Source organism: Nannospalax galili, unplaced genomic scaffold (assembly GCF_000622305.1).
Source record: "Nannospalax galili isolate Female #2095 unplaced genomic scaffold, S.galili_v1.0 scaffold530, whole genome shotgun sequence".
NCBI classification, from domain to species: domain Eukaryota; kingdom Metazoa; phylum Chordata; class Mammalia; order Rodentia; family Spalacidae; genus Nannospalax; species Nannospalax galili.
The window spans coordinates 1472594-1489174 of NW_008328331.1; the positions used below are offsets into that span (position 1 = coordinate 1472594).

General features: G+C 47.2%; 1 protein-coding gene across 1 annotated transcript in view; it reads left to right on the forward strand.

Annotated features, from left to right (window-relative positions):
- The window catches only part of Epn2 (epsin 2), an 80330-nt gene that overhangs the window by 32730 nt on the left and 31019 nt on the right, over positions 1 to 16581 (forward strand). The window contains exons 2-3 of the mRNA XM_008826410.3: positions 6174 to 6934; positions 8855 to 9025. Of these exons, the coding sequence (XP_008824632.1) occupies positions 6340 to 6934; positions 8855 to 9025 (766 nt within the window). The 5' untranslated portion in view covers positions 6174 to 6339. The remainder of the gene's footprint in view (positions 1 to 6173; positions 6935 to 8854; positions 9026 to 16581) is intronic.

Below are 16581 nucleotides of genomic sequence, written 5' to 3' on the forward strand. Positions count from 1 at the left end.
TTCTATCTGAGGTCCCACTGGGGCTCAGCTCTATCTCCCATCTCTTTGCTGTTGACAGCTTTCCTCTTTGCATGTTCTCAGATGATGCTTACAACAGACTCTGCTGCAGTGGACAAAGGACTGCTTGTAGCTGAGGGGCCCAAGGCATGGATGGCTTCAGGCACAGGTAGACCAGAAGTTCACATGATGTGATGTTCTGACTTGTGACTCCTCTTTGTCTCCTTGCCTTTTTGTGTCTGCTTCTGTCTTCAGTAGCCTCTGTCCTGGCCTTGTGATGGCTCCCAGAAATTTGGCAACATTCCTGGCCTCCTACAAGTTCGAGGTCCCATCCAGAGAGGTCTCCAGGTGGCCCATTCTATGTTGTCAGTGTGTCACTGATCTAGCCCACTGGGCTGGGGAATTGTGTGCTCTGATTGGCCCAGCCTATGTCCCTGGCTTCCTTCTGGCCAGTCCCCAAAGAAGACTGAGATGTTCTTTCCAAGATAATGGGAACTGATTATTACTTATGTAAAACCAGCATAATTCCAGTTCCAGACTAGAAAGTATTTAGCAATTGAGTGTGGTAGCATTTATAATTTGGGAGACTGTGGCAGGAGAATTGTGAGCTTGAGACTGGCCTGGGCTACACAGAGTGTCTGTCTCTGTAGAGAAGTGAGTGTACCCTTCTCTACTCAAGATTGTAGCCGAAGTCTCCAAAGCTTCCAAGGCCTTCCAAAAAGGCCTCATACTTTTTCCTTCCCCTTCCCTTCTTTTCTCTCATCATAGTCCCAATTTTGATATGTAGCCAGGACTGGCCTCAAACGCTCAATCCTCTTGCCTTAGCCTCCCCAGTAGCTGGGATTCTGTCATGCCTGGCTTTATTTATTTATTTTTTCCTTTTGCTTGCTGGAGCTGGAACCCAGGACCTCATGTGGTAGCCAATCTTTCCCCAGAGCTATACCTCAGCCTTAGGCCTGACAAGTTTTGTATTGTCCATGGTGTGACTCTCTGGATCAGATGGTGTTGCACATCAGCCTTATTGGCTGGAGTTTTACTTACTCCTTGTGGTTAATAGTGGTTATCTCACATGCGCCAGAAACTTTGAGTCTTAATAAAATGAATTATTGTGCTAGAGATGTGGCTTGTTTGGTAGAGTGCTTGCCTAGTATTCCTTATGCCCTGGGTTCCATCTCTAGCAACATATAAAGCCAGGCTTGGTGGTACCTGCCTGCAATTGTAGCATTTAGGAGGTGGAGGCAGGAAAATCCAAAGTTCAAGGTTATTCACTCTAAAGATGGACTTTTTAGGGCATGATTGGGGTAGGGCAGGAGGTAGAGGGGTAGAGTTGAATATCTTTGTGTGATTATCTTCCATGGGCCTATTGGACCCTTTTCCAGCCTTCTTGGTAGTCAGAGAAAGATTTGTCTTAAACAATAAATCCTAACTTAGTCATTTTACTGTTTCCATTCAAAATTAACAGAATTATATAAACTTTTATTTGTCCCTTCTGTTGTTAGTAGGAAAATTATATCCTTCCGTTTATTTTTCTTTCCTTCTCTTTTTGATCTAAACCTTTAGCAAGATCAACTTTAACATCCACTCAGCACCCCATATCTTGCCTGTATCTGCCCTGGAGTCCTTCAGACATGGCAGGTGTTTATAAACCAAACACACCTTTGCAGGGTTGAGTGAGAAGCCTGGGAGGCGACAAGGGGATATGTTTTTTTGTGTGTGTTAGTATGTGAGTATATTAGGACTTGAGGAAAATGGGCAAATTGAGAGGGCAAGTTTGGAAATTGGAGCATGCAAACTCTTCAGTAGAAAGTGAGAATAAAATTCAAGTTCTTGAAATAGCAGAATGTATCCTAAGGAATGTGTTCAGGCCTGTTCTGGGATTGGAGTCCTGGCAGCTGTTTTCTGGGAGGGGAGCTGGGTTAAGGGTTTGCAGTTCAGTTCTGAGGTTGAGGAGAAGTTTAAAGAGAGAAGGATGGGGTCTGAGGTACATATACCTCCCCTTGGCAGAACCCTGCAGGTTCTCAGATTCAGAGCCAGTCTCATGCATGGCTTGGCTTGACTTCATGGTTGGAATTGGAGGTTTCAGTTTTCAGTGTCTTGCTGCCTCAGAGGAAGTTCACAGCCCTTTTGGCCTTAAAATTGGTTTCTTGGGTATATATTTCAGCCAGTGGGGATTTGAGCCCTTTCACTGTCCACCTACCCTGAAAGGCTCACTTGTCTATAAGTTTTAAGAAAACACCAGGTAGTTATGTAAAGCATATATATTTTGCTTTTTAAAAAGATTTATTTTATTTATGTTTGTGTAGCTATGTGCGGGGGGGGGGCACACACATGTGTTGGTGGTGTCTGGAGGAGGAGAGAAGAGGAACTGGGATCCTCTAGAACTAGAGTTATAGGCAGTTGTGAGCCACTTGATGCTGGTGCTAGGAACTGAACGCCAGTCCTGCAAGAACATCAAATACTCCTTTTTAAACATTTTTGTTTTGTTTTTAAAAATTTTATGTGTATGAGTGTTTTGCCTGCATGTGTGCCTATGCATGCAGTACATGCGGAGGCCAGAAAAGAGCATCAGATCCCCCTGGAACTACAGTTACAGAAGGTTGTTAGCTGCCATGTGAGTGCTGTGAACAGAGCTCAGATCCTCTGGAAGAGCAGCCAGTGCTTAATCGCTGAGGCCTCTCTCTATCCCAACAGCAGCAAGAACTCTTAACCACAGAGTCATTTCTCTAGCCCTTACTTATTTATTATTGTGTATGTATGTGTGTGTATGAATGACATGTATGAATGTGGGCATGAGTGTACGTGTATGTGTGTGTGAGGATAATTTTGTGGAGTCAGTTCTCTCATCCATATGGGTTCCTATAGGAATGACTTCTTATAATATGGATATAATCTAGGACTTTATACCTAAACTTGCAACCTAAAAGTTACTGTTTATAATGTAAAGCTCACTGTGCTCTTCTTGTGACCTGGGCATCTGACCTTAATCTTTTAGGACCTCTCCTTGCCCTCCACCCAAGATAGTGTATGAATGTATGTCAAAGCACTGAAAGCAGCAAGGAGAGAAACTGAGAAGTCTGCTATAATTGTATGTGTAATTTTCTAGGGATCAAAGGGCAAGAGTCTCTGATAAGATAAGGGTGGGTCCTGACTTCTATTTCCCCATTTCACACAGGAGCTACTGTTTGAGTAAAAGAATGGGTAAAGCCCTGGGGCACACACTTCTCAGAGACATCAGAAGGAACAGGTGCTTGGCAGTTCAGGTCCAGTCTTGTCCTTGAAATGAATGCTAAGAGTCAGGCTGTCTCTCTGTCCCTCTGTCTCTCTCTCTCTGTTTCTCTCTCTCTCTGTTTCTCTCTCTCTCTGTTTCTCTCTCTCTCTCTCTCTCTCTCTCTCTTTCTCTTTTAATTTTATTTAATGTGTATGGATGTATTGCCTGCATGTAGGTAAGTGCACCTGTGTTGTGCAGTGCCCTTGGAGGTCAGAAGAGGCTGTCGGATCCCCTGGGACTGGAGTTAGGGACAGTTGTTAGCTGCCATGTGGGTGCTGGGATTCGAACCCGGGTCTTCTGCAAGAACAACCAGTGTTCCTAACCGCTGAACCATCTTTCCAGCCCTGTGGCTTTCTCTTTTTTAAGCAGTGCCATAATGTGGCTTAGTAATGGCATAGATTCCAGGGATCACACTCAGGTCTCCAGGCTTGCGCAGCAAGTGCCTTACCTGCTGAGCCATCTTGCTGGCCCACCAACCTTCCCTTTTTATTTTGAGACAAAGTCTTATTCATACTCACTTGCCCAAGTTGGCCTTGAATTTGCCATCCTCCTCCTTAGCTTTGGGCAACTGGGCTATTAGCCTTTGCTTGTTTCTGAAGCCTCAGTATTTCATAGCCCACTAGGAGGTGTCTTGTGCAAGTTGAATCTGTTTAAGAAAGACCCCCACCTTAATCTGTAGTTTCTTAGTTTGGTGTTTCTTTCCCTGTGGCACCAGGAAGCAGAGGCACCCAGCCCCTTGCTCACAGATTAGTTTCCTTTTGTTTGTACAGACCTCCCAGCTTCTCCCAGCCTCCTGGAAGGTGCCGGACCCAGTTGGACAGCTTATGCTGCTGTCTCCCATTCAAGTGGCTAGACTAGGGGAAGGCAGCAGAGCCTTTGTCTTGTGAAAAAACATTCTTTTCTCTTAAGACATTCTTAGTCATCAGAAGCCTTTGTATCAGCACCATTTGTTCAGTCTAAACTTGGAGGGAGATACAGAGGGTGACTGCCCACTTCTCTAGATATGGGGCAGGTATACTTGCTGGGTCCCAAATCAGGTGGCACATATGAGTGCTGGCATTTTGGTACATCCTAGAGCTCTGTATATTATATGCTTTTGACCATGAGTACCAACTTTGATATGCCTGTGTGTTAAGGTGGGAAATGCTCCCTGAAAACCAGAGGGCTCTCTTCTGTGAGGCCCATCCCTGCCTACAGTGAAGGCCACATTGTGAGTGAAGGATGTGCAGTCACTGTTATTTCTGTCTTCTGACTGGCTTTGGGATTCATGAGAGATAATCTTATGGGTGAAGAGGCAGAACATGCCTGCCTCCAGAGGAAGCCAGTGTTATGGCTCAGGCAGAGACAGACTCCTCAGTGTACCTGACAGTGCAGAGGAGATGTGTGAAGCTTCATGAGCTGTTATCTTCTACCTGTGTGGCTACATATGATGAGTGATCAGTGTATTTTCTGTGCCCCTTTTTTGTTTGCTTATTTTCTTTGCCCATTGCCCACCTTGGGAGAAGGAAGCTGGTGATTCCTGGCATTTCTCTGGCAGAAACGGCATAGTCGTCCAGTAGAGAGGAAAGTCCATTGCAGGATAAAGGGGGAGGTGGCAGGCCTTGGTCTATACAAGGATGTGTGGGGAGGAGGGTCTTAACCTATTACAGCAGTCAGCCAGTCTCAGGACTCCATACCTCAGGCTTTTTCGTCTATTGTAATGGGAAGAACTGTCTTTACCCAGAGGTTTGTCTTGGGATCAGTGAGACAGAGCTAGCCACAGGGTTTGAGCAACCAAGGAGGCAGCAATAGTGTTATCTGGAGACCTTGCTAGAAAGCAAGAACTCCAGGCCTCAACTATGCTGCTTTGTAACTGTGCTTGGAGTCTTCTGGACTTCATTTTCTTTATCTTACAGATAAGGAAACTTCATCTCCTGCTGGACTGTGGTTGCTTTGAGGACAGGGGCACTATTTCTCTCCTGTACTACCATTCGTTCAGGTGTTTATTCCATGTTGGGCATAGTGCTAGTTACTGGGTATTTACTATGAATGGGACAGGCTCGGGGGAGGGTCACCGAACTCATCCCAGAATCCCATATTGGAAATGTGGACATCGCTCTAGCTTCATGTTTCTCATCTGTAGAAAGGAAGGGAATGGGTGTCCTTGGAGCCCATGATTGCGGTTCTGGGTATTCGCTTCTCCTTTGTGAGGTGAGGGGTTAGGCTTGACCCTGTGAAGGTTTAAGGCTGTGTTAATTTGGCCTCATGCTGGAGACTCTTGAAAGCCTAGGGGAGTTTGTTGGCCTTGCTCTAGAAGAGCAGTTTTGGGACCTCACTAATTCATGATCAGGGAGTATCACAGAGAAGTGGTCCTGAAGGAGAATCCCCCAGGTAGCTAGAGGGGGTTGACCAAAGCCCTACTTGACAGGCCCTTCAGGTTTAAGATAGCTCTGAAAAGAGAGGCTTTCTTGTTTTCATATATCATTTTAAAAAGCATTAGGACCGGGCAGAGGTGTATCTCAGTGATAAGGTGCGTACTTAGTATGCATGTGGCCCAGAGTTTAATAGCCAGCACCAAAAGTTATATTAAATTAACTGGATCAGCTTCCCCTAGTATGCTGATTCCTCCGTAGTTGGCTTCTGCTTGGCAGTGAAAATAGCCCACGAGCTAGCCATTCCATTGGAAGCCTTTGATGTTAACTGAGGGTTTCGACTTAAGTCCAAGTTTTATTCTTTAGTAAGAGGTGTTTCTGATCTTATCTTAGTTTTGAAAGTAGATGGACTCTCCTGTATCCGTAGAGACTGAGGTATGGCTCTCACTTAGCCAGCCAAACAGACTGTACTTGCCCTGTGCAGAAATGCCTGGATTGTGCTCTCCAGTCCTCATGGGTGCTCTTATCAAATGAGTGTGTTCTTTTTTTCTCTCTAGGGCATGGCTTCCAGTTTCTGGGACCTGAGGCTTTGGAGGAGGAAATGACGATTCAGGGTTCTTGCTCCATCTGGATTACTGAAACTGAACCTTCGTAGAGTGCAGGTTTGGGAGGACAGGAAAGTTTCTCTTGAAGGGCTTCAGATTTGTAACAAAGAAAATAAAAATGACAACTTCATCTATCAGACGACAGATGAAAAACATTGTGAACAATTACTCAGAGGCTGAAATCAAAGTCCGGGAAGCCACTTCCAATGACCCATGGGGCCCATCTAGCTCTCTGATGACCGAGATAGCTGACCTGACCTACAATGTGGTGGCCTTCTCAGAGATAATGAGCATGGTATGGAAGCGGCTTAATGACCATGGCAAGAACTGGAGGCATGTGTATAAGGCACTGACGCTGCTGGACTATCTTATCAAGACTGGTTCTGAGCGGGTAGCCCAGCAGTGCCGTGAGAACATCTTTGCCATCCAGACCCTGAAGGACTTCCAGTACATTGACCGTGATGGCAAAGACCAGGGCATCAACGTGCGAGAGAAGTCAAAGCAGCTGGTGGTTCTCCTTAAGGATGAGGAGCGGCTGAAGGCTGAGAGGGCCCAAGCTCTCAAAACCAAAGAGCGCATGGCCCAGGTGGCCACTGGTGTGGGCAGCAACCAGATCACCTTTGGTCGAGGCTCCAGCCAGCCCAACCTCTCCACCAGCTATTCGGAGCAGGAGTACGGCAAGGCTGGGGGCTCACCGGCCTCCTACCATGGCTGTGAGTAACCAGAGTGCCCTTCTCTTATGTAGCACTGAGCGGCAGGTACTGGGACTGAGGAAGTGGCAGCTGCCACAAGGCTTGATTCTGTCCTCAGTTCTCAGCTTTTGGCAGCCCAGATGATAGCTCCCTTGGTCTGGACTGAATTAGTCACAAAAGGTTCCTGGGCTGCTCTGTGGGTCTCTTGTGGATCTGGGCAGAGGTGTGTCCAAGCTTCTTGGGTTCTTGGGAGAAAGTGGCCTCCAAGGCCAGTCTCAACCAGTTTCCTTGTCCAAAAATGCTGCCAGCAAGGGATTGTCCTGCTTCCTAAATTGCAGGAAGCCTTGGTTCTGGTAGCACGATGGAAATGAGGCTTCTCTTGATCTTAGTCCTGCATTTAGTGTCTTTCTACTGCTTGAGCGGCAGGTCTTTGGAGTGGCTCAGTGCTTGTTGGACTGCAGTATCTCAGAGGATGGAGGTTGGATGTCTGTCTCCCTAGACAGGAAGATCCTCTACAGGTTGTTAGTGTCAGCAGCACCTCCTCCCTTGTGCAAAGGGAATCTCCAGAATTTGATTTGGTTGTGTGGCTGGGTCTGCGCTATGCAAGGCTGATCTGTGTTCTGATTTTGTTTGTTGGCTCACTTTGTATCTCAGCCCTGCATTCAGAAGAGGTTTCAGGGAGTGGAGAATGGGGTTCAGGCTCTACTGAAGCTGGGCTCTGGGCCAACTGGCCTCCAGGTCATTATCAAAAAGTAGTCCCTGGCGCAGTGCTTGTCCTCCACTTCAGAGAGCTGGGCAGCCAGTCAGGACCCAGTCTGAACTCAAAATGGCGTTTCTGGTGCCCTTTGGGATGCAGAAGTGTATCTTCTGGCAGCAAAAACAGGTTTCCAAACCCATAACATTTGGGATTAGTACAATATGTCAGCATAACAGAAAATTTGTTTTTCCATGTTTGAAAGCCAGTTTCCCTAAGTTGCCAGGCTGGCTGCAAACTTGCAGTCCTTCTGCCTAAGCCTCCTGAGTGCTGAGATTACAGGTGTGTGCTTCCATGCACCAACTAGCACAGCAGAAAGCCTTTTCTTTTGAAGGAAGTTGTTGTGGTCTGACAAAGACCCTTAGTGGTTTTGCGCTCAGACCACTCAGCGGCATTTCCTGATGTGTCTCACAGGTTTTGATCTGACTTAACTCTACCACCAGCATTTTGGGAACTGTCTCAGAACTGTATTGTTTGGGAGATTTGCATACCAAAGTCGGGCTTTCTGCCTCTAGGAATTTTAAATTATCAAGGTTGGTGCAGGCTAGTGCTTTCTTGTCCTGTTTCTAGTTTTTGTACTTTTCTTTCTTAGTTTGAACTCCTTCCCTAAGCAATGGCTGTGACCTTTGTGAGACCACTTGTAAATAGTATAACCTTAAGTTTCCAGAGGTCTCCCAGGGTTAAGATGCCCTCCCCCCCCAAAAAAAGAAAAGAAGAAGAAGATTGCCTTTAAGAAAAGAATTGTTTCGTTTCTGTCTTGGACTCCTGTCGAGAATACAAAGGGGCTGAAACCATCACAGTTCATGAACAGGAGGTAGAACATTCCAGGTGCAGGGGCAAGAGCAAGGGCTAGGGGCTAGTGCTAGGTGGGGAGCATGGGAGCCTGGTTGCTTGATTAGGCTCTCCTTACCTCAAGCCTTGGGTCTTCAGCTACAAACCCTACCTGGCTTCCTCTAAGGCTAACCAGTGTTTTAGCTCTGGACTTTACTGGTTTCCTTGACCTTGATCCTGAACTGCACATCTAGGATCCCAGTGAGTTCAGCAGACTCTCATCAAACACAGAGGGCTGCAGGAATGAGGCAAGATCCTGGGCAGGTTCTGCCCACATTCCCTACATCCTGCTGTGCATCCTCTAACGGTGTGTCTCTTTCTGTGTATGTGTGTGTGTGTGTGTCCCTGCCCGACAGCACCTGAGGCCTCGCTGTGCCCCCAGCACCGCACAGGGGCCACGCTGGGTCAGAGCGAGGAGCTGCAGCCACTGAGCCAGCACCACCCCTGCCTGCTGCACCTGGGGCTGGCCTCCCGCCCAAATGGCGACTGGGCCCAGCCCTGCCTCACTTGTGACCGCGCAGCCCGAGGTGGGACAGCGGTTTGCTTTTCTCCTTCCTAGAAATGCCATGCAGCTTGCTGAGGGTGGGGCTTGTCATGCCAGTACAGCCAACTCTCTCCCTGTGTCCTGCTGGGCATACTCTCCAGCCTCCAGCACCTGGGACTCCTTTCTTCCTCTCCAGGAGCTTGCAGCCCTGTGCTCCCCTGCCTGCAGTCATACCCCATCTGCATAGTAGGAGAGCTGCTTGGTAGATGGGCATGGGTAATGGCCCTATCCTCCCCAGTCCCTTGTTCTGCAGACTGGAAGGGCCTCTGCTGCCTGCCAGGCCACCAGTGATGGTGGACCCAAACACTTGGCTTGTGGAGATGGAAATGTGTGCTTTCAGTCTCAGAAAGCTCGGCCAGTAGCATACCCTCAGCAGCGTTCACTGGAAACTCATTCCCAATGCAGGAGTTGACACCTTGCTGAGCATCCAGTGGGTTTGTTTTTGCTTCCCAATTAACTGCTGTTATTGCTGAAATCCCCATTGCCATGGTAAACAGAGAGTTAGCTGTACTGTCAATTCTAGGTCACTGTGTTTGAAGAAACTGAATTCAATGGTTAACTAAAAATGGGGCTTCTCTTTTACCTAATTAATAATGCATCCTGATCTGAGCGTACACTGTTGTAGGTTAAACTAGAAACAGATTTTCAGTGTTGTCTATTAAAAAATGCTCTCAACCTAATCTCCTTTTGGTCACAGATGGGTTCCCCACTTGAGAAGAAAGCTCTCTCTTCTACTTTTACCCTTGGGGCACCAACAGCAAGCCTTTGTGCAACTTCCCTGATAAGGTGGCCAACCTCTATTCAGCCCTAGAGACAGTTCCTGCTCATTCATGCCTCATTAATATTACAGCTTGTTTGACTTGGGTATTTGTGTTATCACTGTATTTAGTTTTGGGATATTTTCTTGGTGTCTAAAAGAGTTTCTATGGCATTGTGACTTCTAAACTAATGTTTGAAAGGGTAAGGAGGACCAGCTTTGCATAGTAAATGATGTCGAGGTCAGCACTGCTTGGAAGTATTTCTCAGTGGCAAGTAAGTTGCATGCCCATTTCTCTACCATATGCTCACAGACTGTGTTGGCAAGTTCCCCTAAAGCTCCATTGCTTCTGTGTCCTAGGCTATGACCCCACAGGGGCAGGGGAGGATGGCTGCTGAGAAACCTCACTTGCACAAGAGCAACTACAGCAGAAGGCAACTTGGGTCTTTGTAGTCCTGATCAGCAGTGGCCAGTTTTGTTTTTGGTTTTTTTTTTTTTTTTTTTTGGTCTGAAGCCTCAGCTGACCTGGCACTCACTAGACCAGGTTGGTCTTGATCTCACAGATTCACCTGTCTCTGCTTCCTGAGTGCTGAGACTAAAGACATGTGCCACCACACCCAACTAGTTTTGGTTTTGAGTCTAGCTTTCTTTCACAAACCAGCTTTCCTTTTGTCCTCCCTCTCACTACTCTGGAACATCTGTAGATATGACCTTGAAACTTTCTCAAATTCTGCCCTGTATCTCAAACATGATCTCTGTCCAGTGTTAGCCTTCTGCTTGATTTCCTTGCCCATAACCTCCCAATTCCTCTCCACCTTCAATTCTTACACATGATGCTCTGGTGCTGGGTTCTCTGCAGGATCTTCCCTGAGCCTCTGACATAGCATACCTTGATCATCATCTTCCAGCCCAACATGCCATCCCCCAGTGTATGCTGCTCTTGGGGCAAGGCTGAGTTCTACCTATGCAGCCAACCCTGCATACACACATTCTCTTCACCGGCCTGAGCCCTAACCCTGTGGCACTTACTTGGTAATGGGGAGGAAGACATACTCTAAGTAAATCACACAGCATATTACATGAGGAATGCTCTAGAAAATGGCAAAACAGAAATAACCCTGGGAGTACTTGAGGGGAAGAGGGAGGGTAGTTTGCATATGAAATACACAGGATTGAAGGAGGGGGATTGAGCCACATTGCAGTGTTCCTGGGAGAGGCAGCAGTGCGAAGGCCCTGAGATGGGAGTATACTGGGGTGTTTGAGGACTAGGAAGTCAGCCAGCTAGGCTGGGCTGAGTGAGGGAGCTTGCCTTTCCTAAATTCTGATTGGGATTGCTTCCTAAAGTTCCTATTCTCTAGATAGATACTTTCACATGGTAGCCATGTCAGGTGGCTATAAAATTTCTAAATACTGTCCTTCACTGTGCTTACCTCATCACACAGATCACATGCTTTGCTGGGTGGATTGGCATGTGGTCTTCTGGGTCTGCATGAAAAAAGCTGCTAGCTTTTACTTAGGAAGATAGGGAGTAGGTACAGTGGGTACTTAGACTGCTTCAAAAGTCTAAAGGTTGGGAGCATTCTTTGATCTAGAGGTAGGCAGCCACTGGAGCAGGAGGCCTGTCAGGAGCTTTTCTGCCTTGCTGGGTGGGAGATGATGGGACCTGGAGCCTGGTAGGTGGGAAGCAGCGAGTCCTTGGGTTTGTCCTATAGAAGACCCAGAAGACTTGTTGGGCACCTGGATCACACTTGAGTGGAGAGGAGATGAGGGTAGCTCTGAGGCCTAGGAATCCAGCAGCCTGGAAGCAGGGAGGATGACTGTAGTTATAGCAAGTTGTGGACCGCATGTGGAAATGTGTGACGGTGTTGAAGTCTACAGTGTGGTCAAGTTCTGGCTGGAGAGGCAAATTAGACTTGTCCTGTCCTGGATGGTGCTTCTAGCTGTGCATTCTTTGATCTCCTCTGACATTCTTTGATCTCCTCTGACATTCATGTTCACATAAAGGCTGTTTTCCATGAAGGCTAGACCTCTGCTTGCCTCCACTGGCTGCCTTCACCTGTCCTGTCCTGTCCTGCATTGGTGTTTAGGGTTTTTTTTTTGGCTGGGGGGGGCAATGACGATGGATTGACGAGGGGGACATGGGACTGCTGTCAGCAGAAGCTGTGTGGTCCAGAGGAGCCTCTCAGGCTCAGAGATTTGTTCCAGATCATAGAGATGGCAGCCCACCTGTTGGCCTGCCTGGGGCACTTGTCACCCGCTCATACTCTGTAGAACTGGCTACAGCCTTTGTGCCTATGAAGAAATTGAGGAATTTGTTAGGGAGGGGGTGGGAACTTGCATTAAAGGTGGCAGGGGGGAATGGGAGAATTTTTCTTGAGTCCAGGCTGAGGCCTGGGAGGAAAAGAATGCTGCAGCCAGCCATTGTTCCTCTTTTCACTGTCCCTGGTTACTGGTCACCATCTTTCCTGGTACTCAGTCCACGGATGTTGACTCCCAACTCAGCTTCTGGAGCCAGATCTACTGTTTTCTTATATGTCAGGAAACAGCTCCATGGTGCCTGGTGCCTTGAGGTTTTCTGGTGAGAGTTTAAATGCTAGTGTTCTCATTCTTTTTTTAAAAGAGGAAAAAAGGGGGAAAGGAAGAAGACAGGGTAACGAGCTCCACTGCCTTCCATAGACTCTAGTGCATCAGAACAAGTAGTAGCTCAGGAGCCAAAGCTGTGGGGAGAGGAGCTTTGCGGCTGCCACCTCATCTCAGAATGGCCTGCCAACCCCTCCTGTCAGGTGCCTTTAACTCTGATTGGAGGGTGGCTTCAGGAAGTCCCAGTGAAATGTCAGGGTTCCTTGAGGGCCCCCCCCCCCCCAGTGTTCTCTGTGGAGACTACCCTTACATACCCTGTGGCTTACCAGGTGATTGCTGCAGGGTTTGGTTATTTTGTCTTTGCTGGGCATACTTTTACAGAGGATTTGAATTGGCTTACAATACACATGCAGTACCACAGGATTAAGTAGATACTAGAAGAAAGTGGGACAAAAGGGAAAAAAAAGGGTGAGAAAATAAAATAGAGCCAGAGTCATACACAGTTGCTAGAGATGGATCCAAATTTGGCCTTGAACTTCTTAGCCACTGACAACACATCATACAATTTCTCTTTGGTTTCTGAACAAGGGTCCAGGCTCCAAAGGCGGCTGAGGGAGGTCAGGTGCTTACTGTGACGGTGCAGGCAGAAGGGCAGGATCTGAGAGCAACTGCCCCAGACACCACACACCACAATGTGGGAATGACATCCTGTAGCTACTTAGAACTGCCACCCTGCAGCCAGGCCAAGCCTAGCAGGAGTGCATAGAGCTTCTGGATCCTTCTGTAAATACAGCATGGTCATTGAGCTTTTTCCATAGCATACTGTCATTCTTGTGTGGGCGTATGCGTGTGTGCATGTGTGTGTTCTATGTATGTAGAGGCCAGAGGTAGGACTTTGGGTGTCTTTTATCACTTTCTACCTTTTTTCTGAGACAGGGTCTCTCATCGAATCTGGAACTCATTGATTTGGCTACGCTGGCTGGTGAGTTTCAGGGGCCTGCCTGTCTCTGGGACACCCCACACTACCCTCCAGTCCTGAATTTACTGTACCCTGCTTTTATGTGGACACTGGCGATCCATATTCAGGTCCTCATGCTTGCAAAACAGACTCTTTACAAATTGAGCTATCTTCCCAGCCCAGAGAACCCAGCAGGACTCTGAAGAATCTGAAGCTTCTTGAAGCCTCCTTGTTCTTGTACAAGGGCAGTAGGCCTTGGGCCAGCTGGTTTTTCAAGCAAGAGAACTATACTTGGGTAGACCATAGGTTCCAGAGCCCAGCCCTACTGACTGGACTTTGGTAAAAGAGCATTTAATAAATAGACATCTGAGAAATGGTGCCTTTTTTTTTTTTAAGTCCAAGAATGGGAAAATAACTGTAATTAAAAAACAAACATTAAAACTCAGCATCCCTTCAAAAGTGCTCATCGAGTTTGGTGAGTCTGGGACAGGGAGAAAGTAAGGCAGTAAAGTCCCAAGGTGCAGAGTAGAGGGGATTGGGATCGAGAAAAGGCGAGGGCGTGAACATCCAGCAGTGGGAATGTGCCCGGCCCACAGGGCTTTCATCAGCTTTTGGGGTCACCAGGAATGTGTGGGAGACAGGACTCATTTGATACCTGGTTTTACTGAATCATAAGTGCCTGGCAAACTCAGGAAGCACCACATCTTCATAATAGTCTTGCTGCAGGGTGTTGGTACTAAGGTACCCTAGGAGAGGCCATCTCTGCACTTGGACAGCAGAGTGCAGGACACTGATCAGTTGCGTGTGCATACTGTGGACGTGGCAGTGATAGACACATGTATCCCAGGTTCATACATGAGAGATGCTCACATTTTGGCCATAAGGTCTTGGGTTGCTGTGTTGGGTGACTGAGCTGCTGAAGCTGACATCTGCTTAAGAGGCAGACAGCCTGAGGGGACACACAAACCAAAACTGGAAAAGGTTGAAGATGGTTGAATTTCAAAACCAGTGTGATTCACAGTTGTTCTTCATTTTGTCTTCTCTCCTCTACCTGTACTGCCAGTTTTCAAATTGGCTGCCCAGGGGCTTTTTAAAAGTTGGTTTGCAATTCCATATATGTATTTCTTTGATCCAAGTTTATCATCCCTTCTTCCCAAGTCCCCATCCTACCTTCATGTCTTTGGTGACCCACTGAATTTAATTAGGGTTTCCTGAATGAAGGTTTTTTTTTTTTTTTTTTTTTTTTTGAGACAGGGTCTCTTACAGCCAAGGATGATCTTGAACTTCTGATCCTCCTGCCTCTACTTCCCAGATGCTGGGATTACAGGTATGTACCACCATGCCCAATTTATGTGGACATCCCAGCCCCTGCCAAGGAACTTTTAAGTGGAACCCAAAATGTCTGAAAACCTGGGCCACATCTCTCAAATCAGAAACCCTATCACAGTGGTGAGTGAATCAGGGCATTGCCAGGCTGCAAAGCACAGCTCCAGGGGTGGATTCCCTGAAGTTCAGACTCTTCCTCCCTCCCCTTAACTGAAGGCCTTGCACCCTGTGCTTTGGAGAGTGAAAGGCAGCAGGTGGTGGTCCTCTCAGCAGCTTGGAGACTGAGATCCAGCACCCTTCCATGGCTTACCCAGTGAGAGTGGCTGCCTCCTCTTGTAACTTGTGATTGTGGTGTTAGCTGGAAGTCAGTCAATCTGCTTGGCTCTTGTGTGAGTAATGTGGATCTTTTCCGACAGCGAGGCATGAGAAATGAAGAAGATGGGCATGTGCTCAGCCTTTCTGCCCAGCAGCTGCTCTTGGCTTCTTGGTGTGTTCTTCTATTTTCTCTTTTATCATATGTTGGTTCTGTATATGTAACGGCTATGGCTGCTTCTGTCTCATGACATCCTAAAAGTTTTTTCAACGAACCTGTAAACATTTTGACAGCTGCGCCCATCAGAGTTGCCCCTAAGTACCCTTGGATTGGATCTGGAGCCACCAGAGGAGCCTCAGATTTGCTCTAGTCCTCTGTGGTACTTGCATGTCAGCAGCACAATCCCGTATACTATAAACCAGCTCTGGACTGATTATAACACCTGGGATGATGTCAGTACTGAGGAAACAGTTGCTTCCTGTATAGATTAGGGAGTAATGACAAGGAAGAGTCTGGGCAGCTTTTTCCTCCAAAGTATTTTCAGTCTGAGGTTGATGGAATCCACTGACATGAAAGCTGTGGATGCAGAAGGCTGACTTTTCCTCCTGATCAAGAGTCCTGTTTTAGTCACCCTGCTCCCACCAGCTAGTTCATCATCAGTGGCACGTCCCATGCTGGGTTGTACCTGAGGACATTTGGGAGCCTTCAGGTTTACAGCTTCATCATGACTGACAGCTAACAGGACCTTCACCTGGAGAGCTGATGGGCAAGGTTCTCTGTGGACAACTAAACTGACCCATCTGAGCCATAGGCCCAACTATCCCAACATTATATATTGTACAGATAACACAGCAGTTATGGACATACTGTTCATAAGCACATGCCATGGTCAGAGCACATTTTCAAGGTGTTAGTTTGCTCTCTGCTCACTTTTTGTTGTTGGTTTTTTGTTATTTTGAGACAAAGGCTCATGTAGCCATACTGGCCTCTAACTCATGTAGCCAAGGCTGTCCTTGAACTCCTGCTCTTCTGGTCTCCACCTTCTGAGTGCTGAGATTACGGATGTGTGCTACCATGCTGAGTTTCATCTCACTTTTTTTTGTTGTTTATTTTTATTGAGATATGATCTCCTCTAACCTAGACTGATCTTTAACTCAGAACTGAGTTAGCCTTGAACTCCTGAACCTCCTGTCTTCTGAGGGCTCAGATTACAGTGCCATGGGCTTCATCTGCCTCTTTTGCCCCAGTGTCAGGACCAACCACAAATTTGGAGGGCCCAGTAGGGAGCAGAGACTGCCCTGAGTGGGCTCAGGTTAGGGCAGGTATACCAGTAGTGTGTTCTTTGTGGCCTCACGGTGGACTAGGGGACTGGGCAGGCAGTACTGAGATCCCCTCAGCTGACTCAAGAAATAGCTCTGCATTCTGAACTCTATCATTTTTTCATGTTGCTACTACGTTACATGGAGTTTGAAAGTTTAAACCCTGGGTAGGTTGTTTCTCCAAGTTTCAGTCCTTCAATCTGTGATATGTATATGACCATGGTACTTGTCTCCTGGTTCTCTTGGTTTACTCTATAAATTCTGTAAGCTGATATATATGTATGTG